Source organism: Mesoplodon bidens (assembly GCF_964165515.1).
Source record: "Mesoplodon bidens genome assembly, chromosome: 4".
In the NCBI taxonomy this organism is placed as follows: domain Eukaryota; kingdom Metazoa; phylum Chordata; class Mammalia; order Artiodactyla; family Ziphiidae; genus Mesoplodon; species Mesoplodon bidens.
In genome coordinates, this window is record NC_138160.1 from 57273663 (window position 1) to 57299058 (window position 25396).

The window sequence follows — 25396 nt, forward strand, 5'->3', positions numbered from 1 at the left end:
GCATTTCAGCCAAATTCTCAAATTGCAATGGAAATTGAAGTTGTATCCTCCAAAGTTTCAGAAGGCAGAATGTATGAAAACCAGAGTCACGTTCTTTTAGAAAACCTTCATGTTAACAAAATAAATGTTTCAGATGAAAAGACAAGGTGAGTTTGCTTTTAATCAGAAAAGAATAAAACTTTTCAAAGATAAAGGTTGGATATTTGAATAAAAGATTTTATGTAATTTCACATTTAGTAAGTTTTATGAAAGAAAAAAGTAATTATGAAACTAGAATAGTTTAAATCTGCTGAACAGCAAAGGGGGCCAGTGTGAAACAGGGGAATAGAGGAAGAGTAGTAGATATATGAAAGGTAAAGGCTGAGTGGGGAGAAGCGCAGATTATGTAGGACCATTGTAAGGATTTTGAGTTTTACTCTAAATGAGCCTTTAAAGACCGTGACCTTTGAGGTCAGCCTTTCCTAATGCCTTCATTTATAATTGACTGTATGGATCTAGAGGATTTAAATGGCTTGCTCAAAGTAACATCGGCAGTTTAGTTTTTAAACTTAAGTTTTCAGGAGTTATGACTTTAAGACTAGCAAATTCCTGTAGTTTATAGGCAGAGCTTCCTGAAAGAAACTTTACATGTTTCAAGAGATTTTATGCTCAGCCTTTGCATTTTTAATGAGGAAGATCTAACTTTCAAATTTCCTGTATAGAAACCCATTACCCACCCACCCCTCTTTTTAAAATCTTTTCTGTTTATGAAGTTTATTCAAGCTCTTAGCTTTATCATGACTGATACTTCCTTCAGAGTATATATTCTGCATAGTTTTAAGTTAGCTTATTCTTATGTCCAGCAGTTTCTTACCCCCTTTTAACCCCAGTAGCACATTGAGCTTATATATATATATATATATATATATATTATTCTTAAGTACCTTTGTAGAATCACACTTGATTGTAAGTAGCTTATACTTAAGTTAAATATCACATGTTTTCCCAAATACATTAGCCTACACTGGAATGTATTAACCAGCATCATTACTTTGTTAGAACTTCCTGTGAACTTCCTTGGTATTTCACTGCTGGAAGAACTTAGCAGGATTGGAACATTTGGAAATGTAAATAACTACTTTCTCTTGTAGGTAATTTATTACAAATATTACTTAAGATTAGTCTTTAATACAGATCTTTTAGAGAACTTATGATCGATACTTAGAGACCCAGTTTTTCTTTATAAGTATCCAGATTTATATTAGTTTTAAACTTGCTAATTCAGATCCTTGCCAATTATTAAATATTTTCCAGGAAACCTTAAGGCAGCTGTTTGTGTTGCCTTGGGAGCTATGGCTACTGTATTGAATGTTAAAACCTTGTCTTTCTCTGATTTGGCAGATACAAATGGGTTATATTGAGATCCTTATGACACTGGCTGTCAATAAACCCTTTTCTATGAAGTGACAGGCATGTGTTAGGAGAACAGACTCTAGCTTTCAAGCCTGCTCTTGAACCAGAAGGACCAGGGTTGTTGTGACCATTGTATATTTATTCATGCTTCAGAGCCCAGTTGAAGCATTTGTTTAAAGTGTCATTATGAAGTCCATCTTCAACTACTGACATTTTTGTTTTGTATCTAGTTATTTCTCTGAAAATTACTTAAAGTAGCATACAACGACACACCAGAATCAATGAATGAAAGTAAAAAAAAGATGAAATATTATTGTGAAAGTATTCCCCAGGCTATATAGAAAATGGAAGTTATAAAAGCTTCTATGTTCTTTCTTTCATATCAGCATGTGTGGTTTCATTTTATATGTTTAGTTTTATAGCCTATTTATATATAGTCCTTCGAACATAGAATTGGTTTGTGCCCCAAAATTGTTTAACAGCAGATACATCAACAGGAATTCTGATTTTTGTTCTTCAACATGATTTGTATTTCATTCTAGACATGAACATAAAACATATGTTTCTAGTCCACCACAAATGATAAGAAGGCAATTCCAAAAGGCTAAGCCAAATTTGGGAAGAGCACAAGGTAAGAAAGAGCAATCAGGCATAGGAAAAGACACAGCAGATCAGAGTAAGGCAAGGAAGCCAGAAGATAATTTGCTGCAGCATGGAGATTCTGACACCCAGCTTCTTCAAAAAGTAAGTTTGAAAAAAATAATTTATTAGTGGGCTCTATTTTATCAATATCATGAAGGAGAATATTAAAGAAATAGTTTTGCCTTTTCTACTATAACTATTTTCATGAAAATTGATTGACCTTCCAATATTATGAAAGTTTAGAAACCAATCACTTGTGTATATGTGTGTAAGCTGAGCGCTTTAGGCCAAACTACCAAACCAAATTACTATACAGATTGTTTCCATGGTAATATTAGTTGTTTCTTCTTAAATTTAAGGGAAAAGCTGAGTTTCTGACATCTCTGGAGATTTCAGCAAGAAAAGGTCCTGTAGGTTCCAAGGAGATTGGTTTGGCAAAAAAAGATGCCCAATCAGAAGTTGGACCATCAGGAAGTGTTGGAGAGAAAACCGTAGGCGATAGTTCTATGTGTTCAGTTGTCGAAGAGCAGTATGTCAGTAAACCAGCAAGGTAAAGTTTTATTTAACAAGTACTTCAGAATAGTAAATACAAGTAACTTATTCTTAATGGATGTCCTACTCTAACTTACTGATAGAGTGAAAAGATGGTTTGTTAACAGAAGTATTGGTTGTTTTTTATTGGCAGGTCTGTTTCTTTCCCACTTTTGATTTTTATTTACTAAAATTTCCTTTTTTTATGATCTTCTCAAAAAGATTTTTCTTTCCTACATTTAAAATTTCTGGGTGTTGAGTATATTAGACATGAGCAGAAGCCTGACGAAAGAGTAGTACATATTACCTAAATAACTAGGGTGCTGATTCATATTGGAGTCACAAACCCAAGTGAAGGGCACCTTTCTTCCCCAGTTTTCAAGGAAAGTGGAAGGGACCCTAAGTTCTAAAAAATGTTGTCCTGTTGGATTTCCTCATTCTCCTTTTTTCTTTTGACCTAATCTGTTTACCCAATAGGATAAACCGTATCACTTTTTGGTCTCATATTCTGTATTTTATTGGTCCAGTGTTTTTGTTTGTTTGTTTGTTTGTTTTTTGCGGTACGCGGTCCTCTCACTGCTGTGGCCTCTCCCGTTGCGGAGCACAGGCTCCGGACGCTCAGGCTCAGCGGCCATGGCTCACGGGCCCAGCCGCTCCGCGGCATGTGGGATCTTCCCAGACCGGGGCACGAACCCATGACCCCTGCATCGGCAGGCGGACTCTCAACCACTGCGCTACCAGAGAAGCCCTGGTCCAGTGTTCTTGATCCCATTTTCTTCTAATAATTTCCAGTGTTGTATTTCATCACCACTTAAATAGCAAGGGGGAAAAATGGCTCAAAATTTAAAACTTACTGTGAAAAATTTGTAGGTAGATAACTAATATTTAACTTTGAGTGAGAAACTAAATCCTAACAGTAAATTCTGTTCATTCTTGTCATAGCATTAGTGTTTGATAGAATGGGTGGTGAGCATATGAATGGCTTGAATTGAGATTTCACTTTATAAGTTGGGTTTTCATTAAAATTATCCTTATGCTATGCATGTAATGACTATGTTGCTATTTTGATTAAACCTCTAGCTCTCCACAACTGTTAAAAGAATCAAATTATTCTAAAATTGCTGTGGATCGAAGAACAGCTCTCTCTTCTGCCTCTGAATGTAAGATAGATCGTAGTGAAAGGAGAATGCGTCGAAAGATTAAACCAAACATCCCCAAAGGGCGTGGATCAAAACGAATTCGGAGTAAGACCTCTAAGAAGGAACCTAGAGCCTCTAAGCCTGTGCTGGTGACTCTTCGAGCTTCCCAGGAAGAAGACGAAGATGATGCGGAAGATTTTGAGTCTGACTATGAAGAAGAAAGCTATCATCTTGCTCCAGAAGAAGTAAACAAAGCTCCAGTGTTTGTACCTGTTGGTCTCAGATCTCCTGAACCGGTTTCTGCTCAGATTGAGGAAACCATGGAAGAGGTAGTTTGAATTTTGAATCCTTGGAACTTTATCTTACTTGTTTTTTGCTTTTAGTGGATCATTATCTCTTCTCTTAGTGATTATTAGGATTTGAAGATTATTAGAGTAATTTGTTTGGGGCCTGCTGCATAGCCTAGGAAATCAGTAGAAATAGGCTTGTGTGATCTCCTGTGTTTACTCAGCCCCTGCAACCCAGGCCCGGCACAAGGTAATCAGTATAACAATACTGAGAGAAATCTAATTTCACTTGTATCTGGGGGCTACTTAATCTCCTTTCTGGTTAATTAAAAAAAAAACAAAAAACTTGGCAGATGTTTTCTATTAACTCTTTGTGGTACGCTCAAGTTAAGCTCTGGTTGGTAGAGAATGTAGAAGGGACATATTTCTTTCTCTTTCTCTCTTTTTTTTTTTTTGGTGGTACGCGGGCCTATCACTGTTGTGGCCTCTCCCATCGTGGAGCACAGGCTCCAGACGTGCAGGCTCAGCGGCCATGGCTCACGGGCCCAGCCGCTCCGCGGCATGTGGGATCTTCCCAGACTGGGGCACGAACCCGCGTCCCCTGCATTGGCAGGCGGACTCTCAACCATTGTGCCACCAGGGAAGCCCTCTCTTTTTTAAAAATAAATTTATTTATTTTGTTTACTTTATTTTTGGCTGCGTTGGGTCTTCATTGCAGTGCGCAGGCTTCTCATTGCGGTGGCTTCTCTTGTTGTGGTGCGCAGGCTCTAGAGCACAGGCTCAGTAGTTGTTGCACACGGGCCCAGTTGCTCCTCGGCATGTGGGATCTTCCCGGATCAGGACGCAGGTTCCCTGCATTGGCAGGTGGATTCTTAACCACTGTGCCACCAGGGAGGCCCTCTCTCTTTTTTTAATTGTGGTAAGTTACAGGTAACATAAAATTTACTGTCTTAGCCATTTTAAAGCCTGCAGTTCAGGGGCATTAAGTGCATCCATCCACAGAACTTTTTTTCATCTTGAAAAACTACAACTCTGTACCTATTAAACAATAATTCTGATTATTCCCTCCTCTGTAGCCTGTGGCAACCACTTACTCTAGGTCCCTCATGTAAGTGGAATCATACAGTGTTTGTCCTTTTTGTGACTGGCTTATTTCACTTAGCATAATGCTTTCAAGGTTCATCTATACTGTAGCATATGTCAGGATGTCCCTTTTTTTTTCTTTTTTCTGGCTGCATTGGGTCTTCGCTACTGCACACGGGCTTTCTCTAGTTGCGAAGAGCAGGGGCTACTCTTGTTGCAGTTTGCGGGCTTCTCATTGCAGTGGCTTCTCTTGTTGTGGAGCATGGGCTCTAGGCCCACAGGCTTCAATAGTTGCAGCACATGTGCTCAGTTGTGGTGCGTGGGCTCTAGGGTGCGCGGGCTTCAGTAGTTGTAGTGCACGGGCTCAGTAGTTGTGGCTCATGGGCTCTAGAGCACAGGCTCAGTAGTTGTGGTGCACGGGCTTAGTTGCTCTGCGGCATGTGGAATCTTCCCAGACCAGGGATTGAACCTGTGTCCCCTGCATTGGTAGGCAGATTCTTAACCACTGTGCCACCAGGGAAGTCCAGGATGTCCTTTTTAAGGGCTAAATAATATTCCATTCAGTATATACAGTACCACATTTTGTTTATTCTTCTGTCAGTGGACAGTTGGGTTGCTTCCACCTTTTGGCTATTAATGAAGAACACTGCTATGTACATGGGTATACAAATATCTCTTCTAATCCCTGCTGTCAATTCTGCAAGTGGAAATGCTGGATAATATAGTAAATTGTAAATTGATGTTTAATTTTTTGAGCAACCCCCATACTGTTTTCCATAGCAGCTACCTTATTCTACCATCCTATCAATAGTGTACGAGGGTTCCAACATCTCCACATCCTTACCAACACTTGTTTTTTCTGTTTTTTTTTTTTTGCGGTACGTGGGCCTCTCACCGCCATGGCCTCTCCAGCTGCGGAGCACAGGCTCCGGATGTGCAGGCTCAGCGGCCATGGTCCACGGGCCCAGCCTCTCCGCAGCATGTGGGACCCTCCCGGACCAGGGCACGAACCCACGTCCCCTGCATCGGCAGGCGGACTCCCAACCACTGCGCCACCAGGGAAGCCCCCCTTTTTTTTTTTGATAGTAGCCATCCTAATGGATGTGAGGTAGAGGAACATATTACTTCAGCTTACTTTATTATGAAAGCTCCTTACTCTTTTGCCTCTTGGTCTAACTTTGTAACTTCAAAGTTTTCTCTTCTGCCTCAATTTTCAGTAACTTATTTTGCTTATAGAGCATCACATCTGAATCAGTTTTGTATTCATGGTAGATTCAAAAGCCATTTGAATTACAAATGGAATTCCAAACTCACCTTTTTTTATTCATTGTTAATAATACCATGCTAAATGTTATAAAGTTAGTTGGAATGGTTGAAGCTAAATAAAAATGATGTGAAGTGGTTTCTTGTAATTAAAGTTCAAAGTAAAGATAATGAATTTAAACTTTGGTTGTAACCAAGAAAAGGTAAAAGGAAAGTTAATTTTGTTCAAGGATGGCTGGTTACCACTGCATGAAGATTCATTTAGCTATATGTTATGTATTTTACAATTTCTTTGTGTGAAAGGCAAATTGCTCGTGAAAACTAATACGAGAAATTAACTTCTGAAAATCACATTCTAGGATATATCCCTGAATTAATACAGAATGCCTTCTTTTTTTTTAAATTTATTTTATTTATTTAGGCTGTGTTGGGTCTTTGTTGCTCCGTGCAGGGTTTCTCTAGTTGCGGAGAGTGGGAGCTACTCTTCGTTGCGGTGTGCGGGCTTCTCATTGCGGTGGCTTCTCTTGCTGTGGAGCAGGGCTCTAGGCACACGGGCTTCAGTAGCTGTGGCACGTGGCCTCAGGAGTTGTGGCACACGGACCCTAGAGCACAGGCTCAGTAGTTGTGGCACATGGGCTTAGTGGCTCTGCGGCATGTGGGATCTTCCTGGACCAGGGCTTGAACCCGTGTCCCCTGCATTGGCAAGTGGATTCTTAACCACTGTGCCACCAGGGAAGCCCCACAGAATGCCTTCTTAAATAGCATTGATTATAATAATTGAGCAAGGAAAGCTTAAATTGTATTCTTTTTTTTTTTTTTTTTTTTTTTCTTTTTGCTGTATGCGGGCCTCTCACTGTCGCGGCCTCTCCCGTTGCGGAGCACAGGCTCCGGACGCGCAGGCCCAGAGGCCATGGCTCACGGGCCCAGCCGCTCCGCAGCATATGGGATCCTCCCAGACCGGGGCACGAACCCGTATCCCCTGCATCGGCAGGCGGACTCTCAACCACTGCGCCACCAGGGAGGCCCTTAAATTGTATTCTTAATGGCCAGTTTACTAAGGCAGGGAAATTTGTTTATATGTTAGAAAATGTCCCCTTTAAAAAGCATTGAAATGCAATGGCATGTTATTAAATCATAAAGGGATCTAAAATATTGATATATACTTCAACATGAACCTTGAAACCTTGAAAACATTATGCTAAGTGAAAGAAACCAGTTAACAAAAAATCACATATTATATGATTCCATTAATATGAAATGTCCAAAATAGGAAAATCTATAGAGACAAAAAGTAGATCAAGGGTTTCTTTTTTGAAGTGATGAAAATGTTCTAAAAGTAACTATGTTGATGGTTGTACATATCTGTGCTTGCATCACCAAAAAACATTGAATTATACAATTTCAATGGGTGAGTTGTATGGAATGTAAATTATATCTAGATAAAGCTGTTAAAAAAATAAAGCTTTGAAACTGTGTAGTGCTTACAGAACCAACTTTCAGTTACGTAGAATATTCCCATTATCCCCCCAATCCCAGCTTTTCAGAAAATATTTTGTCCTTTCAAATCACTTGAACTTTTAAAATTCATCCCAGGCCTATAGGATATTAGCAAAGATTTTTCTCTAATTGCACCTGAGCAGACAGACACAGAACACATAGGTGTTACTATAATAAACGTCTCAAAGGTAGATTTTCAAACTTGACTGCTCAGTTTCTACTGAATCACAGTCTTTTATACTCATCTCTCTGTTAATAAGGGAATAGGAGCCAGACTCCCTTGTTTATAGTCTAGGAGATAAATCTTAGTGTTTTTAACCCCCAGACTGTAGGGATCTTTGAAATAAGCCTGCTAAATGAAGAGTACATGCGAGTGGACTCATTTCTTTACGTGGCCATTCATCGCTGTGAAGAATCATACAGGTTTTGGGGTTGTGGGAGAGAGTAATTGCCTTGGTGGGTCATGTGTAGGATAAATCTTTTTTTTTTTTTTTTTGTGGTATGCGGGCCTCTCACTGTTGTGGCCTCTCCCATTGCGGACGCGCAGGCTCAGTGGCCACGGCTCACGGGACCAACCGCTCCGCGGCATGTGGGATCCTCCCGGACCGGGGCACGAACCCGTGTCCCCTGCATCGGCAGGCGGACTCCCAACCACTGCGCCACCAGGGAAGCCTGGATAAATCTTTTGAAGTGCTTTCAACTCATCTCTATGATAGCACTTGGAACAGTGTATAGTTGATTACATGTCTGTTTTTCTTAGATTGTGAGTTCCTTGCAGGCAGGGACCGACTTGTCTTATTGAGCTTTGTATTCTTGTACCTGTAGCCCTCTAGTTTTTAGGAAGCATTTCGTAAATGTTGACAGACTGATGAGAGAAACTGTGGGAAATTAGGGACAAACTGGGGATAATGGAAAATGAAATGCTAGGTACTAAGTCGATTAGCTCTGGAAGTTTTGCTTATTGTTTGTAAGAATCACAGACCCCTCAAAAACATTAAATGTTTCACTTTTGCCAAGCTGATGTCAATCAGTTTAAGAATGACTATATTTCAGTTTTTTAAATCATGTATAAATGTGAATTATTTCTTCAGTTTAATATTTTATTTTATGCTTCATTTTGTTTTTCTGTGATAGTATGCCAAAATGAAATAATGAAACTTTTCTTTTTGACAGCTTGAAATACCCATGAATATCCCAGATGTAGGATGCATAGCTGTTGTGGAACATCATCTCTCATCAAACGTAGATTTGACTACTCAGGAAATGAAACAAGAAGAAAATTTGAATGCATTATCAGTTGTAAGCATCCATTTTAATATGTTTTGTCTTTAATTTTTTGTTTACTTTCAAAAGGCTAAGTTTATTTTGAAAAGCTTTAGGTTTACAGATGGTTCTTAACTAGTATGATAGAAATTATTCTATTATTTCTAGGAGCTGTAAGTATGAATGGTAGAAACTAGTGAATAATTTATAGATTTTTATATTTGACTTGAAAAGCACAGATTCCTGTGTGTGGGAGTAGCTCAATATCTTCATAGACTTATGTTAAAATTCTGATGCATTAAATATATACTAAATGTAAATTATTTAAAACATATTTAGTTGCCTTTTGCTTGGCACTCTTCCTTATTTAGTTGGTATTTATCTTGTTTTTGTAAATGAAGACTTACAACTTTTTCAAAAACAGTTTTATTAAGATACAATTCATACACTATACAATTCATCCATTTAAAGTGTATAATTCAATGGCTTTTAGTGTATTTACAGCTATATGCACAATTTTAGAACTTTTTCATCACCTCAGAAAGAAGACTTATGCCCAGTGGCAGTTGTTCCCCTATTTCCTTCCAGCCTTCCCCAGGCCTAGGCAACCAATGATCTACTTTTTGTCTCTATAGATTTCTCTATTCTGGAGATATACACACAGTATGGTCCTTTGTGCCTGGTTTCTTTCACTTAGTCTAGTGTTTTCAAGGTTCATTCATGTTGTACCATGTATCAGTACTTCATTCCTCTTTGTGGTCAAATCATATTCCATATGAATATACTACATTTCCTTTATTCATTCATCTGTTCATGGACATATAGGTTGTTTCCATCTTTTGGCCATTATAAATAATGCTGCTATAAACATTTGTGTACAAGTTTCTGTATGGACATAATGTTTTCATTTTCTTGGGTACATTCCTAGGAGTATAATTGCCGTGTCATATGGTAACTTTGTTTAATCATTTGAGGAACTAGCAAACTGCTTTCCAAAGCTGCTGCACCATTTTATATTCCCACCAGCAGTGTATGAGGGCTCCAATTTCTTCACATCCTGACAATATTTATTTGATTTTTTGGATCTAACCATCCTAGTAGGTGTGAAATGGTACCTCATTATGGTTTTATTTGCATTCCCTAATGATTAATGATGTTGAGCATCTTTTCACATGCTTTTATTGGCTATTTTTATATCTTCTTTGGAGAAATGTCTATTTGGAGTCTTTGCCCATTTAAAAATTTTTTTGGTCTATTTGTCTTTTTTTTTATTGAGTTGTAAGAATTTTTTTATATTCTGGATACAAGTTCCTAATTGTATATGTGATTTTCAGATATTTTTTCTCATTCTGTGGGTTGTCTTTTCATTTTCTTGATGGTTTCCTTTAGAGCAGGAGTCCCCAACCCCTGGGCCGTGTACTGGTACAGGTCCGCGGCCTGTTAGGAACCGGGCCACACAGTAGGAGGTGAGCAAGTGAAGCTTCACCTGCCACTCCCCATCGCTCCCCATCACTTTCATTACCACCTGAACCATCCGCCCTCCTCCCCCATCCATGGAAAAATTGTCTTCCACGAAACCGGTCACTGGTGCCAAAAAGGTTGCAGACCACTGCTTTAGAGTACTTGGACTTCATTTATCTGTTTTTTCTTTTGTTGCTCATGCTTTTGTTGTCATATCTAAGAATCCTTTCCCAAAGCCAAGGTCATGAAGATTTATCCTGTTTTACATTTAAGTCTTTAATCCATTTTGAGTTAATTATTTTTTTTTTGGCCATGCCACACAGCTTGCAGGATCTTAGTTCTCTGACCAGGGATTGAACCCGGGCCCCCAGCAGTGGAAGCACCAAGTGCTAACTGTTGGACTGCCAGGGAATTCTCCCCATTTTGAGTTAATTTTTTATATGGTGTGAGATTAGAGTCCCACTTCATTCTTTTGCATATGACTATCTAGTTGTTGCACCATTTCTTTGAAAAAACTGTTCTTTCCCTATTGAATGGTCTTTTATTTTTGTCAAAAATTCGTTGGCTGAAGATATGTGGACTCTCAATTCTATTCCATTGATTTATTTGTCTGTCTTTATGCTGGTGAAGCTCTGTTGATTTGTTGCTTTGTAATAAGTTTTAGAATTAATAAGTGTAAGTCATCCTATTTTATTCTGTTTTATCCTATTTTATTTTGGCTATCATGGGTCCCTTGCAATTCCATATGAATTTTGAAATCAACTTGTCAGTTTGTACAAAGACATCAGCTGAGATTCTGGTTGGGATTGCATTGAATCTGTAGATCAGTTGGGGGAGCAGGTGTTGCCCTCTTAACAATGTTTGAGTCTTTCAGTCAATGAACATGGGATATTTTCCCATTTACTTCACTCTTCTTTGATTTCTTTCAACAGTGTTTTGTAGTTTTCAGAGTATGAGCTTTGCATTTCCTTAACTTCATTTTCAAGTATATTATTATTTTTGATGCTATTGTGAATGGAATTGTTTCCTTAATTTCATTTTTGGTTTGTTTATTGCAAGTTTATAGGAATACGTTTGATTTTTATATATTGGTCTTGTATCCTGCAACTTTGCTGGACTCATTTATTAGTTCTAATAGTTTTTTAGTGGATTCCTTAGGATTTTCTACATATAAGATCATGGCATATGTGAATAGAGATAGTTTTACTTCTGTCTTTCTGTATTACTTTTGTAGGGCTGCTGTAACAAAGTACCACGAACTGGGTGGCTTAAAACCACAGAAATTTATTCTGTCATAGTTCTAGAGGCTAGAATTCCAAAATCAAGATGCCCCTGGTGATGGGTGCTTCTGGTGGCTCTGAGGTAGAAATCATCTTGGGACTTTCTCTTACCTTCTGGCAGTTGCTGGCATTCCGTGTCATTCCTTGGCTTGTGGCAACACAAGTCCAACCTTTGCCTCCATTGCCACATGGTGTTGTCCCTGTATGCGTGTCTGTGTTTCTTTTCTTTTAAGGACACCAGTCTTATTGGATTAAGGCTAACCCTAATCCACTATAACCTCATCTTCACTTGATTACATCTAGGAAGACTCTATTTCCAAATAAGGTCACCTTCACAGTACTGGGGGTTAAGACTTCAACATATCTTTCTGAAAGACATAATTCAGTTTATAACACATTCCAGCCTGGATGTCTTTTATTTCTTTTCTTGCCTAATTACCCTGTCTAGAACTCCAGTACAATGTTGAATAAAAGTAGGGGAAAGCATCCAGTCTTTCACCATTAAGTTTGATGTTAGATGTAGTTTTTTTCATAGATGCCCTTTTTCAAATTGAAAAAGTTCCATTCTGTTCCTAGTTTGTGTGAGTGTTTTATCATGAAAGAGTGTTGGAATTTGTCATATGCTTTTTCTGCATCTCTTGAGACGATCATGTAATTGTCTTTTATTGTATTGATACGATGTATTACATTGATTGAATTTTGGATATTAAACCAAAAGTTGCATCCCTCGGATAAATTCTACTTAGTCATGGCATATAATATTTTTTTTGATATTTATTTATTTTCTTTATTTTTTTGGCTGCGTCAGGTCTTTGTTGTGGCACGTGGGCTCCAAGGCGCATAGGCTCCATAGTTTGTGGCACGGGGACTCTCTTGTTGAGGCACGTGAGCCCAGTAGTTGTGGCACGCGGGCTTAGTTGCCCCGCAAAATGTGGGATCTTAGTTCCCCGGCCAGGGATCGAACCCCCGTCCCCTGCATTGGAAGATGGATTCTTTACCACTGGACCACCAGGGAAGTCCCCATGGCATATAATTTTTATATGTTGTTGGATTCAGTTTGCTAGTATTTTATTGGGGATTTTTTTGTCCATATCATAATAGATACTGGCCTATTATCTCTGATGAATCTGACACGAGGTTCTTGTGATATTAGGAGCTGAAAGCCCTCCAAGTGGGGCCTGCAGGGAGAAGGACCCTGTTTTCCTGGCTGCAGCAGTCTGAGGTGGAGTCTGCCTCACTGAGCTGGAAGGAGGGAAAAAGCAGTCTTAGCTCAAATACCACAGACTTTCACCTTTGTTACTGAATTTTCAACAATTTTATCGAATATATGTGCATCTTATGCCCCTAGGACCATTTCCAGAGGCTTTAAATGGTGGTTCTTTAATAAATTTTACCAGTTTCATTGGGGAGAGGGTCAGCAGAGCTCCTCATGCTGTCATGCTGGACATAGATCCTATACCTTCTTAATTTATTAAAATTCATTTAATTTTTAAGCCACCTAGTAGTGTAAAAAATTTGTGATATTGTTCAGACCTTGGTTTCCATTGAGTCAAAACTAGCAGCAGATGTGACTAAAGTTGAAGGATTATGAAATTGAAGAAGAAAGGCAGATGCTTGTTGCATATGATGAGAATTAAAATTTGCATATAATACAAGCAAAAGGTAAAAGAAGGAGCAAGAGATGAAAATATTTGGCTTTTAAATGATTTCTGTTCTTGTTTATGAAATTTTATGAATAATTATAAATTTCCACTCCATTGTAACCAAAAGCATAGAAAGACCTGTAAAATGTAGTGCTTTGAGATATGGAACATGTGTTTGGGAAAATACCTAAGCTATTACTTTTCTTTTCCTCTTTTAGGAAATGACCACAGGTGAACATTCCCAAGCTGAAACAGGTAACTGTTAATAAGGAAACAGCTAAAAATACTTGGTTAACACCAATGAACAGAGTGATTTAATAGTGGTGGTAATTAGTAAATGAGTCAGTTTGCTGGAGAATTGAATGAAAAGGTCCAGCAGTTTGAATATGTTTTCTCCAGGAGAAACTTGGGTTCTTGGAATGCTGCTTTAGAGAGTGATTAAATATTTGATAAAGAAGTATTTATTTTCTCTGATTTGCACAGATGTATTTCCTTTGAAGGTATTAAGTTATTTAACGAGAAGGAGGCATTTTCAGTGAGTAAAAGTCAACAGTTGATGCTCTATTTATAGTATACAAGCTGAATGAAACACTACCCTAGTAAGGGGTTAGTGGTATGGAGGGTTTTGAAACTTGTTACTAGAGGATAAACACCTAAATTAAATTCTTTTCTGAGCAACCAAACATAAATTTCCCGATTCATTCTTCTATTTTAATGTTGATCTGGTTTTTCACAAGGTACCAACGATGGAAGCACTGAAGCTGCCATCACTTTACTTACCATGGGAGGTCTGGTGTTGCAGTCAGAGATCAGTACAGAACAGAGTGATGGTAAGAATAAAAGATAAGTCCTACCAAAAAAAAGAAACCTTTAAAATCCAACTTTTAAGAAATATACCCATATTTGAATATTAAGTGAATATCTGCCTTTTACATTTGAAGTTGGCATCACTGTGTTATTTTTCCAGAAAAGGTAATATGTATGCATTGATCCATCCTACTTACTACTTACTTAGCCCTCTAATGGCCTCCATTTCCATATAGTGCACTGGGTTTATTAAGGATAATTTGTATTTGTAGAATAGTTAATCTAGTGGATCCTCTACCTTTATCATCATAAACATCATTGGTTAACTGAACTCCTTGATCACTGATCTCTTCACACGTTTCTTTAGCGAAGGAGCCGCTGCTTTAGATAGTCTTCGCAATTACATGACAGTCAAATACAGTATGAAGGGGCAATAGTAGTCATTGAGATAATTTAGTTTAGACTATTCTGTTAGTTTGGACTGAACCAAAAAATATGTCAACCCAGACTCTTAGTATTTTATTTTAGGCTATGGTCTTTACTATCAAAGTACCTTCTACTTTACATTAAATGGATAATCATGTTACTTATAATCCTGTTAATCATTTTAACTGCTGATGAGTGACCTGCCATTTGTTTTAAGTGTCAGATTTCTTGGCCCATAACTATATATTTATCAGGAAAGTCTCTGATTTGTGTTCCCTATAGGGCTCCTTTTTCAATGGCAGAGTATTGCATTGTAGCCTGTCACAAATGTCTAGAACGTAAAATACAGGTTTTAAAAAATTATAAATGAAGATAATCCTATCTGGAAATTCATCTGAGGTTATATAGTTACTGAAAGTAACAAAAAGATTTATTTTTAATTATAATAACAGAAAAGTTTCAGTCTATAAGAATTATTAAACTTAGAACATATCAAATCTCTGGCGTGAAATATGAGGTCATAAATTTAAACTTGGAGCCAAAAAGAGCAGACTTTAAAAATAACATAGATAGCTTCTCAAATGTGTTTTACCCATTTTATCATTCTGCTGGTCCTCTTCTAATGAATTGAATAAATCTTTAACACATTGTTTACTCAAAAAAAAAAAATAGGGAATTCCCTGGCAGTCCAGTGGTTAAGACTCCCCGCTTCCACTGAAGGGGGCACGGGTTCAATCCCTGGTTGGGGAACTAAGATCCTGCATGCCACGTGGTGCAGCCAGAAAAAATAAAAATTAAAAATAAAAATAACATAGAATTTTACCATTGCTGCATGTTGAAGGACTTATTTGGACATCTATTTGTATTTGGTCAATTTTAATTTTCTGTTTTTTTCTGCAATAGGAGTATGTGTACTTCCTGATATTCATTCAAACGATAAAAGCCAAATTCCTTTTTGCCCAGATAATACAAATCTCAAAATTGTTCATGAATGTCAGGAACCTTCTTCATCTATCCGTAATACATCTCCATCAGTAGAAGAAAACAAGATTATATTGGATGAACAAAGTACTAAAGAAGAAATTGGTTTAATGGAAGAAGTAAAGGAAAACTCTATATCATCCAGGTTTATTTTGCTTTGTTAAACTATTATTGTTTTTTGAGTTTTATAAAATAAATTAGTGTTCAATTAATAAATATATATAAACCAACCATCAATTTGGCCAATAGCTTTGAGTAACAAATAAATGTAAGGTGGGCAGTGCTAATTTTTCACCCTTTAAAGTAAGGTTTAGCAGATTTTGATTTTAGTTTAATGGTTTGCATATTAAAATTACCACAATGGGTGTTTTAAGCATTATTGAAACAGTTTTATGTAAATATAGTCCCAGTTTTACAGACATGGTCCAGATTCTTACACAGAATCCTGAGAGAATTCTTACACAGTTGATTAATTTCTCTTTCTTCCCATCTCTTTCTAGGACAGCTTCAAAAGTGACCAATAATTTGAGAATGAGAAGGAGATTTGCCAAGCCTAAGCCAAATCTTAAGAAAATTTTAGGGACCAGCAGGTTTGGTGCTCATCAGGAAGTTCCCAGTTTGTTTGTAACTAAAGGAGAAGTGGAAATTCAAAGAGGTAAACTTTATTGTTCCCTTGAAAGTTACAAAATTACTTTGACCCAAGAAATTTCATTAGCATTTCAAATGGAATATTCAGTTGTTACAATTATTTTAACTATTAAAAAGTTAAAACATACAGAAAGTAGAATGAGCTATAAAATAAATACCCATAAACCCACCAACTAGTTTCAGTAATTATTACCCTTTCACTATATTTACTTGATCAAACTTTCTCTTCATATATATTTTTTTCTGTGTGTGTTTATACATGAATACTCAAGCAAACATCTCTTAGGCATACATGCATGTGGCAAAAAATAAGACAGTACCCAAAAGTCAAGAATTTTAAAACCTCCCTCTTCCTTGGTTCCCAGCCCCTAATCCCATTTCCAGTATCAGTTTTTATTGTAGACTTCTAAAAATGTTTTATACACATAAGCATCTAAATAAGGGTGTGTGTATATACACACAAGCACCCATATATATACATGCACACATACATATATATGTATACACATGTATATTCCTTTCAGCAAGAACAAAAATATATGTATACTATATCATATATACTATTCAGCGCTTCTTAAAAATAACATTTTTATTGAGATAATTCACATACCATAGAATTCACCCATTTAAAGTGTACAAGTCAGGATTTCCCTGGTGGTCTGGTGGTTAGGACTCTGTGCTTCCACTGCAGGGGCACGGGTTCGATCCCTGGTCAGGGAACTAAGATCCCATAAACTGTGCTGAGTGGCCAAAAAAAAAAAGTATACAATTCAATGGTTAGCATATTCAACTTTTGCATATTATAAATAATGCTGCTAAGAACAGTCATTTATAAGTTTTTGTATGGACATATATTTTTATTTCTCTTGGGTTTATACCTACAAGTAGAATTGTTGGGTCATGTGGTAATTCTGTGTTTAACCTTTTGAGGAACTGCCAAACTGTTACAAAAGTGGCTACACCATTTTATATTTTCACCAACATTTGGTGAGGGTTTCAGTTTCTCTGCATCCTCCCAGACACTTGTTATTATTTGTCTCTTTGAGTATAGCTATCCTAGTGGGTGTGAAGTGCTATCTCATTGTGTGTGTATGTGTGTTTTAATTGGGGTATAATTGCTTTACAATGTTGTGTTTTTGCTGTACAACGAAGTGAATCAGCTATATGTATACATATATCCCCTCCCTCTTGGACCTCCCTCCCCCCACCATCCCACCCATCTAGGTCACCACAGAACACCGAGCTGAGCTCCCTGCACTATACAGCAGGTTCCCACTAGCTATCTGTTTTACACATGGTAGTGTATATATGTCAGTCCCAATCTCCCAATTCATCCTACCCACCCTTGCTCCCCCGCCCATGTCCACATGTCCGTCTGTTCTCTACGTCTGTGTCTCTATTCCTGCCCTGCAAATAGGTTCGTCTGTACCATTTTTCTAGATTCCACGTATATGCATTAAAATATACAATATTTTTCTCTTTCTGACTTACTTCACTCTGTATGACAGATTCTAGGTCCACCCACGTCTCTACAAATGACCCAATTTTGTTCCTTTTTATGGCTGAGTAATATTCCATTGTATATATGTACCACATCTTCTTTATCCATGCATCTGTTCATGGACGTTTATGTTGCTTCCATGTCCTGGCTATTGTAAATAGTGCTGCAATGAACATTGGGGTGCATGTGTCTTTGTGAATTATGATTTTCTCAGGGTATATGTCCAGTAGTGGGATTGTTGGGTTGTACTGTAGTTCTATTTTTAGTTTTTTAGGGAACCTCCATACTGTTCTCCATCGTGGCTGTATCAATTTACATTCCGACCAACAGAGCAAGAGAGTTCCCTTTTCTCCACACCCTCTCCAGCATTTACTGTTTGTAGATTTTTTGATAATGGCCATTCTGACCAGTGTGAGGTGATACCCCATTGTAGTCTTGATCTGCACTTCTCTAATAATTAGTGATGTTGAGCGTCTTTTTATGTGCCTCTTGGCCATCTGTATGTCTTCTTTGGAGAAATGCCTATTTAGGTCTTCTGCCCATTTTTTGATTGGGTTGTTTGTTTTTTTTTGATACTGAGCTTCATGAGCTGTTAGTATATTTTGGAGATTATTCCCTTGTCAGTTGCTTTGTTTGCAAATATTTTCTCCCTTTCAGAGGGTTGTCTTTCTGTTTCGTTTATGGTTTCCTTTGCTGTGCAAAAGCTAAGTTTAATTAGGTCCCATTTGTTTATTTTTGTTTTTATAGTCATTATTCTAGGAGGTGAGTAAAAAAGATCTTGCTGTGATTTATGTCAAAGAGTATTCTTCCTATGTTTTCCTCTAAGAGTTTTATAGTGTCTGGTTTTACATTTAGGACTTTAATCCATTTTGAGTTTACGTTTGTGTATCGTGTTAGGGAGTATTCTAATTTCATTCTTTTATATGTAGCTGTCCAGTTTTCCCAGCACCACTTATTGAAGAGACTGTCTTGTCCCCATTGTATAGTCTCGCCTACTTTGTCATAGATTAGGTAAACATAGGTGTGTTGGTTCATCTCTGGGCTTTCTATCCGGTACCACTGATCTATATTTCTGTTTTTGTGCCAGTACCATACTGTCTTGAGTATTGTAGCTTTGTAGTATAGTCGGAAGTGAGGGAGCCTGGTTCTTCCAGCTCCATTTTTCTTTTTCAAGATTGCTTTGACTATTCGGGGTCTTTTGTGTTTCCATATAAATTGTAAAATGTTTTGTTCTAATTCTCTGAAAAATGCCATTGGTAATTTGCTAGGGATTGCATTGAATCTGTAGATTGCTTTGGGTAGTATAGTTATTTTGACAATATTTATTCTTCCAATCCAAGAACATGGTATATCTCTCTGTTTGTGTCATTTTTGATTTCTTTCATCAGTGTCTTATAGTTTTCTGAGTACAGGTCTTTACCTCCTTAGGTAGGCTTATTCCTAGGTATTTTATTCTTTTTGTTGCAGTGGTAAATGGGATTGTTTCCTTAATTTCTCTTTCTGATCTTTTGTTGTTAGTGTATAAGAATGCAAGAGACTTCTGTGCATTAATTTTGTGTCCTGCAGCTTTACCACATTCATTGATTAGCTCTAGTAGTAGTTCTGGTGGCATCTTTAGGATTCTCTATGTGTAGTATCATGTCATCTGCAAACAGTGACAGTTTTACTTCTTTTCCAATTTGGATTCCTTCTCTTTCTTTTTCTTCTCTGATTGCCTAGGCTAGGACTTCCAAAATTATGTTGAATAATCATGGTGAGAGTGGACATCCTTGTCTTGTTCCTGATCTTAGAGGAAATGCTTTCAGTTTTTCGCCATTGAGAATGATGTTTGCTGTGGGTTTGTCATATACAGCCTTTATTATGTTGAGGTAGGTTCCCTCTATGCCCACTTTCTGGAGAGTTTTTATCATAAATGGATGTTGAATTTTGTCAAAAGCTTTTTCTGCATCTCATGAGATGATCATACGGTTTTTATTCTTTAATTTGTTAATATGGTGTATCACATTGATTGATTTGCGAATACTGAAGAATCCTTGCATCCCTGGGATAAATCCCACTTGATCATGGTGTATGATCCTTTTAATGTGTTGTTGGATTCTGTTTGCTAGTATTTTGTTGAGGATTTTTGCATCTATGTTCATCAGTGATATTGGACTGTAATTTTCTTTTTTGTGTGTGATATCTTTGTCTGGTTTTGGTATCAGGGTGATGGTGGCTTCATAGAATGAGCTTGGGAGTGTTCCTTCCTCTGCAGTTTTTTGGAAGAGTTTGAGAAGGATGGGTGTTAGCTCTTCTCCAGATGTTTGATAGAATTTGCCTGTGAAGCCATGTGGTCCTGGACTCTTGTTTGTTGGAATATTTTTTTTTTTTTTTTTTTTTTTTTTTTTTTTGCGGTAGGCGGGCCTCTCACTGTTGTGGCCTCTCCCCTTGCGGAGCACAGGCTCCGGACGCACAGGCTCAGCGGCCATGGCTCACGGGCCTAGCCGCTCTGCGGCATGTGGGATCTTCCCAGACCGGGGCACGAACCCGTGTCCCCTGCATCGGCAGGCGGACTCTCAACCACTGCGCCACCAGGGAAGCCCATGTTGGAATATTTTTAATTGAAGTTTCAATTTCATTACTTGTGATTGGTCTGTTTATATTTTCTTTTTCTTCCTGGTTCAGTCTTGGAAGGTTGTACCTTTCTAAGAATTTGTCCATTTCTTCCAAGTTGTCCATTTTATTGGCATATAGTTGTTTGTAGTAGTGTCTTATGATCCTTTGTATTTCTGCGGTGTCTCATTGTGGTTTTGATTTGCATTTCCCTGTTCACTAATGATGTTGACTATCTTTTTATGTGCTTATTTGCATATCTTCATTAGAGAAATGTCTCTCAAGATCTATGCTCATTTTATTTTATTTTATTATTTAAGATTTTTTGTTTTTTGATGTGGATCATTCTTAAAGTCTTTATTGAGGGCTTCCCTGGTGGCACAGTGGTTGAGAGTCTGCCTGCCGATGCAGGGGACATGGGTTCGTGCCCCGGTCCGGGAAGATCCCACATGCTGCGGAGCGGCTAGGCCCGTGAGCCATGGCCGCTGAGCCTGTGCGTCCGGAACCTGTGCTCCACAACGGGAGAGGCCACAATAGTGAGAGGCCCATGTACCACAAAAAAAAAAAAAAAAAAGTCTTTACTGAATTTGTTACAGTATTGCTTCTGTTTTGGTTTTTTTTTTTTTTGGCTGTGAGGCATGTGGGATCTTAGCTCCCCGACCATGTATCAAACCTGCACTCCCTATATTGGAAGGCAGAGTCTTAACCACTGAACTGTGAGGGAAGTCCCTATGCTCATTTTAGAATTGAGTTATTTGTCTTTTTATTATTGAGTTCTTTATATGTTAGTGCTGTTTTAAAGATTAATATATTGAAAAAAATCTTTCCGTATGATTACATAGTGCTCTTATATCATTTTTTCAATAGCCTAACTATATTTTCCATGTCCCCTCCCTGCCAAGGTCCCAATCCCTTAGGGTACTAGTGGGAGCAGGAAAAGCAGTGTAAGTGGTAGGCTGCCTAGATTATATTCAACCCCACATGTAGAAGATCTGGATAGTTAGCATCATCTTTTCCCTGTTTTCGGTTTCTTGATCGCTGGGATTTTCTTTTAGCCAACTATTCCTGTGGTTCAATTAGTTAATTCATTACTTTGGCTTGAGTGGTACCCGGAAGGTCTCTCAGTGTGCAGGCCCCAGTTACCTCTTTTATACAGACGTCATTTTCTTCTGCTTTTTGACATTATTCATTACAGAACAGCTCCCTCCCCAACACTTCCCCAAGGTGGAACCAGCCAGGCCTCCTGTGTACCCACCTCTAAGCCTCTTCTGTATGTGGGTTTCTGATTATACTGCTATTATAGTAAAGTAGAGGTACAATAGCTGTGGCTGCCAGGAGTGAAATATATGCAGTGCAGACTCATTAATTATCTCATTTATGTTAAAAAGTGTAAGTGACCCAGACCACCTTTTTGCCATGTGAATAAGCTTGCTTTTTGGATGAAGAGAAGTTTGGAAGAGCCACTATGTAGTGATCTTTGAAAACAGAATATGTTTCTAATATGGAGATTTTGACTTTACTATTTTGGGCTATATTTTAAATGTATTTTTTATTTAAGAAACTGAGAAAAATGCTGCTAAAGAGAGAGAATTAGAAGATAAAAACCTTGAATCAGTTACAACAGCAGAGAGTAAGGAGCAGATCAAATTGGCATCTGTACACGGTATTGAAGAAACCGGTATTTCACAAGAGGCACGCCTAACTGGAAGGTAAAGGAGGAAAGATATTCTGGGATTTGATTTATATTCTGTGTCAACTATAGGCATAAGCAGTAGCTGTAAGAATCTGTTCTGTTGCATTAAATCTATCTTAAAAGTTTGAAAACCATTAAATGAGATGAACTTTGACATACCTAGTTCTAAACATAGTTCTGTGGTTGTCTCCTTGATTTCAGATACATACTAATCTGTCTTTCAGAGATGAAGATGAAGAAGGGAGGTCTGCAGAGGTTCAGCTGTCTTCAGTTGCTCCTGTTGTTTCATCTGAGTCAAGGCCCCACACACTTGGTTTGGGTATGGGTCTTGGTGAGAGTTCTGTCGAAGAGCCCCTGGGAAAGGACTCTAACGGAGACAGTGTGCTTATACTCCATGTGCCAGAGGTAAAAGAACGTAAAATATGACGGGGTGGCCAGCTGTTTATTCCTTATTTAAAACGTTAAGTTCTAATTTACACACAATAAACTTTACCCTTTTCAGTGTTCAGTTCTACAGATTTTCATGAACCTATATAATCATATAACCAATACATGAACAATTCCATCACACCCCAACTTTTCCAGGGTCCTTTTTAGTTACTCCTTCTCTCCACTCCCCACCCCTGACAACCACTGATCCTTTTTCTTTCCCTATAATTTTGCCTTTGCAAGAATGTATTGAATATGTTTTTAGTCTCTGGAACATAGAGATGAAATAACCAATACCTAGCTTTGTTGTAAAAGCTTTGAAAGAGGAAGTGTTTTGTACAGAGAGAACTCTTGCTTCTTAGCCCCTGGATCTGAGAAGTTCATTCTCAGAGCAAGTGTTTATTGAGATGTCGTGTGTGCAATACTGTGTGAGATACTTGGAATACAACCTTGTGAGGAACAGATGAGTAAATGAATGGTTAAACTCAGTCTGCTAGGTGTTATGAAAGAGAGTTCTGTGGGACTCAGTTGGAGTGGCCCTCAACCCAATCCAGCGAAACTAATCTGGTGGGGGCAGTGGGCGGAGCCCAGGCATTAGCTTTTTTTTTTTTTTTTTTAAGTTCCCCAGGTTATTCTAATGTGCATCCAGCACTGAGCAAATCCTTGATCTGGAAGAACAAGTATGAATTAGCCAGTTACAGGGAGAGGAACATGTACAAAGAACAAGTGTGAAACAGTATGACATGCTCAGGGACTGTATAAGTAACTATGAGTGGAATATAAATGAAGAAGGTGCTTAGAGATGAAGTTAGGTAGCCTGGGGACAGATCATAAAATGAATTTTTATGGCTTGCTAAGGAGTTTGGGTTACATCCAAAGTTATGGGATTTTCCCCTACCACCCAACTTTTTAATTTTTACTTTTTATTTTGAAATAATTTCAAATTTAGAGAAAAGTTGCAAGAATCTTACATAGAAATCTGTTAACATTTTGCCTCATTTGCATGCATACCTAGCTCTAAACATTATTTTCTCTCTGTGTTGCTCTCCATCTTGGTAGGTACTTTAAAACAACTAAACCATCTGAAAGTAAGTTGTAGACATGAGTCTTCACCCACAAATACTCCAGCTTGTATCTAAGACCAAGGACGTTCTCTTACAGAAAAATGACAATACTATTACCACACTCAATATTACCATACTACCTAACATTGATTTAATAATAATGTGTAATATACAGTTGCAGTCAAACCTCTTACAGTGCATTTAGCTGTCATTTCTTCTTACTTTTTTAATCTAGAGTAGTCCTCTCGCCCTTTTTCCTCTTTTGTGTACTTGACATTTTAGAAGAGTCCAGGTTAGTCTGTAATCTGGATTTCTTTTACTGCTTCCTCATTATTAGATTCAGGTTAAACATTTTTTTGCAAGAGTACTACATAGGTGATGTTTTGCTCTTCTTTTGCATCATATCAGGGGACACATAATGTTGGTTTGTCCCATTATTGGTGTTGGTGACTGATCACTTGGGTAGAATGGTACCTACCAGTTTTCTCCATTATAATTGCATCTTTTCCACTTAGTAAGTAATTTAGTATGCATTGATGATTCTTGCCTGAGTCAATTACTGACATTGTTGGTTGCAAAATGAAAGTTTTAAGATCTTAAGCAGTAGAGAATTACAATTGGAATTGAATTTTAGAGAAAACAATGTTTACAGTTTTGTGGAAAACAGGTTGGAGGGAGCCATGCTGGGGGCAAGGAGACCAGTTTGCTTCCATATACATGTCACCTACTAATGGTACAGTGGCTGCTGTGATGGGGATAAAGAGAAGGTTGAAGTGTTTGGATCTCCCTTTTCTGTTACTTCAAAAATCATTTCATAGCCTATACATATTTAACAATTTAGTCATAATTCCCTTGTGTATATATATGTGTTTATTTAAATGAATCAGAAATTTATTGGTACAACTAAAAGTTTCAAAACACTTGAAAATTTCTCTGTATAGGTTAGATAAGTTGTTGAGTTTTGAAACAATAACTGATCACAGTATCACATTGTCAGGAAAACTTTTAAAACTGAGATTTGGTCAACCTCACTCTTTCATTTTAATTTTTTTATGGCAGTGTAGTATTCCAGAAGTCCAACAAGAGAATATAAACAATCCTCAAGACCTAACAGGTATGATAATCTGCTTCAGTAGAGTCTTAGAACCTAATAGTATGTTTTTTACTGCCCATTTGACTATGGAAAAACAAAGCAGTTTTTGTTGGTCTATGATGGCCTTAAATTAAAAAAAAAAAAACTTGAAGTATTTTGTATATAAGTTTTGTTATTCAGAATTATAAATCTTAAAAAAAAAAGGAATTATAAATCTTCTCCATAGTGAATCATCTTTATCCTTTACGAAATTTTTATTTATTTGTTTCTTGAGGGGTATAATTTAGTTTTCTATTCTTTGGGATAAGTGGTCATGAGACTTTTTAGAAGTGAAATAAATTAATGATTTTCTGTCATTTCATGGTTCAGCTTTTCATTACTAACTTTTAAACTTTGATAATGAATCTAGTTGCTAATGTACATCAAGAAGATGAGGATGAACAAGCATTCATTTTAACTCTGGTGGAAATCCCAACCAATGGAGTAGAAGAATTTGCTGATACCACTATGCAGTTAATGCCAAACCCTTTACTGCCAGCCCCCATATTGGTCAAATCAGTGAATACAGAAGAAAGGGGGGACATGAGGTAATGAATCAACTAAACTGTTTTTGCTACGGGGAAGGGGTGCTTTATGAATTGAATAGTATTGATTGAACAAGCCATTCACCAACATTATTTG

General features: G+C 37.6%; 1 protein-coding gene across 4 annotated transcripts in view; it reads left to right on the forward strand.

Annotated features, from left to right (window-relative positions):
- BDP1 (BDP1 general transcription factor IIIB subunit) overlaps positions 1 to 25396 on the forward strand; it is a 95620-nt gene that overhangs the window by 47441 nt on the left and 22783 nt on the right. For 2 of the 4 annotated variants that reach the window (XM_081233556.1, XM_081233558.1), the window contains 13 exons: positions 10 to 146; positions 1935 to 2136; positions 2394 to 2584; positions 3646 to 4033; positions 9008 to 9133; positions 13700 to 13736; positions 14219 to 14311; positions 15618 to 15840; positions 16196 to 16350; positions 21995 to 22145; positions 22354 to 22534; positions 24682 to 24736; positions 25125 to 25302. In XM_081233556.1, coding sequence (XP_081089682.1) covers positions 10 to 146; positions 1935 to 2136; positions 2394 to 2584; positions 3646 to 4033; positions 9008 to 9133; positions 13700 to 13736; positions 14219 to 14311; positions 15618 to 15840; positions 16196 to 16350; positions 21995 to 22145; positions 22354 to 22534; positions 24682 to 24736; positions 25125 to 25302 — 2117 coding nt within the window. Of the gene's footprint in view, positions 1 to 9; positions 147 to 1934; positions 2137 to 2393; positions 2585 to 3645; positions 4034 to 9007; positions 9134 to 13699; positions 13737 to 14218; positions 14312 to 15617; positions 15841 to 16195; positions 16351 to 21994; positions 22146 to 22353; positions 22535 to 24681; positions 24737 to 25124; positions 25303 to 25396 lie in introns of those variants that run through there. The other 2 variants (XM_081233557.1, XM_081233559.1) reach the window with 2 other exon arrangements.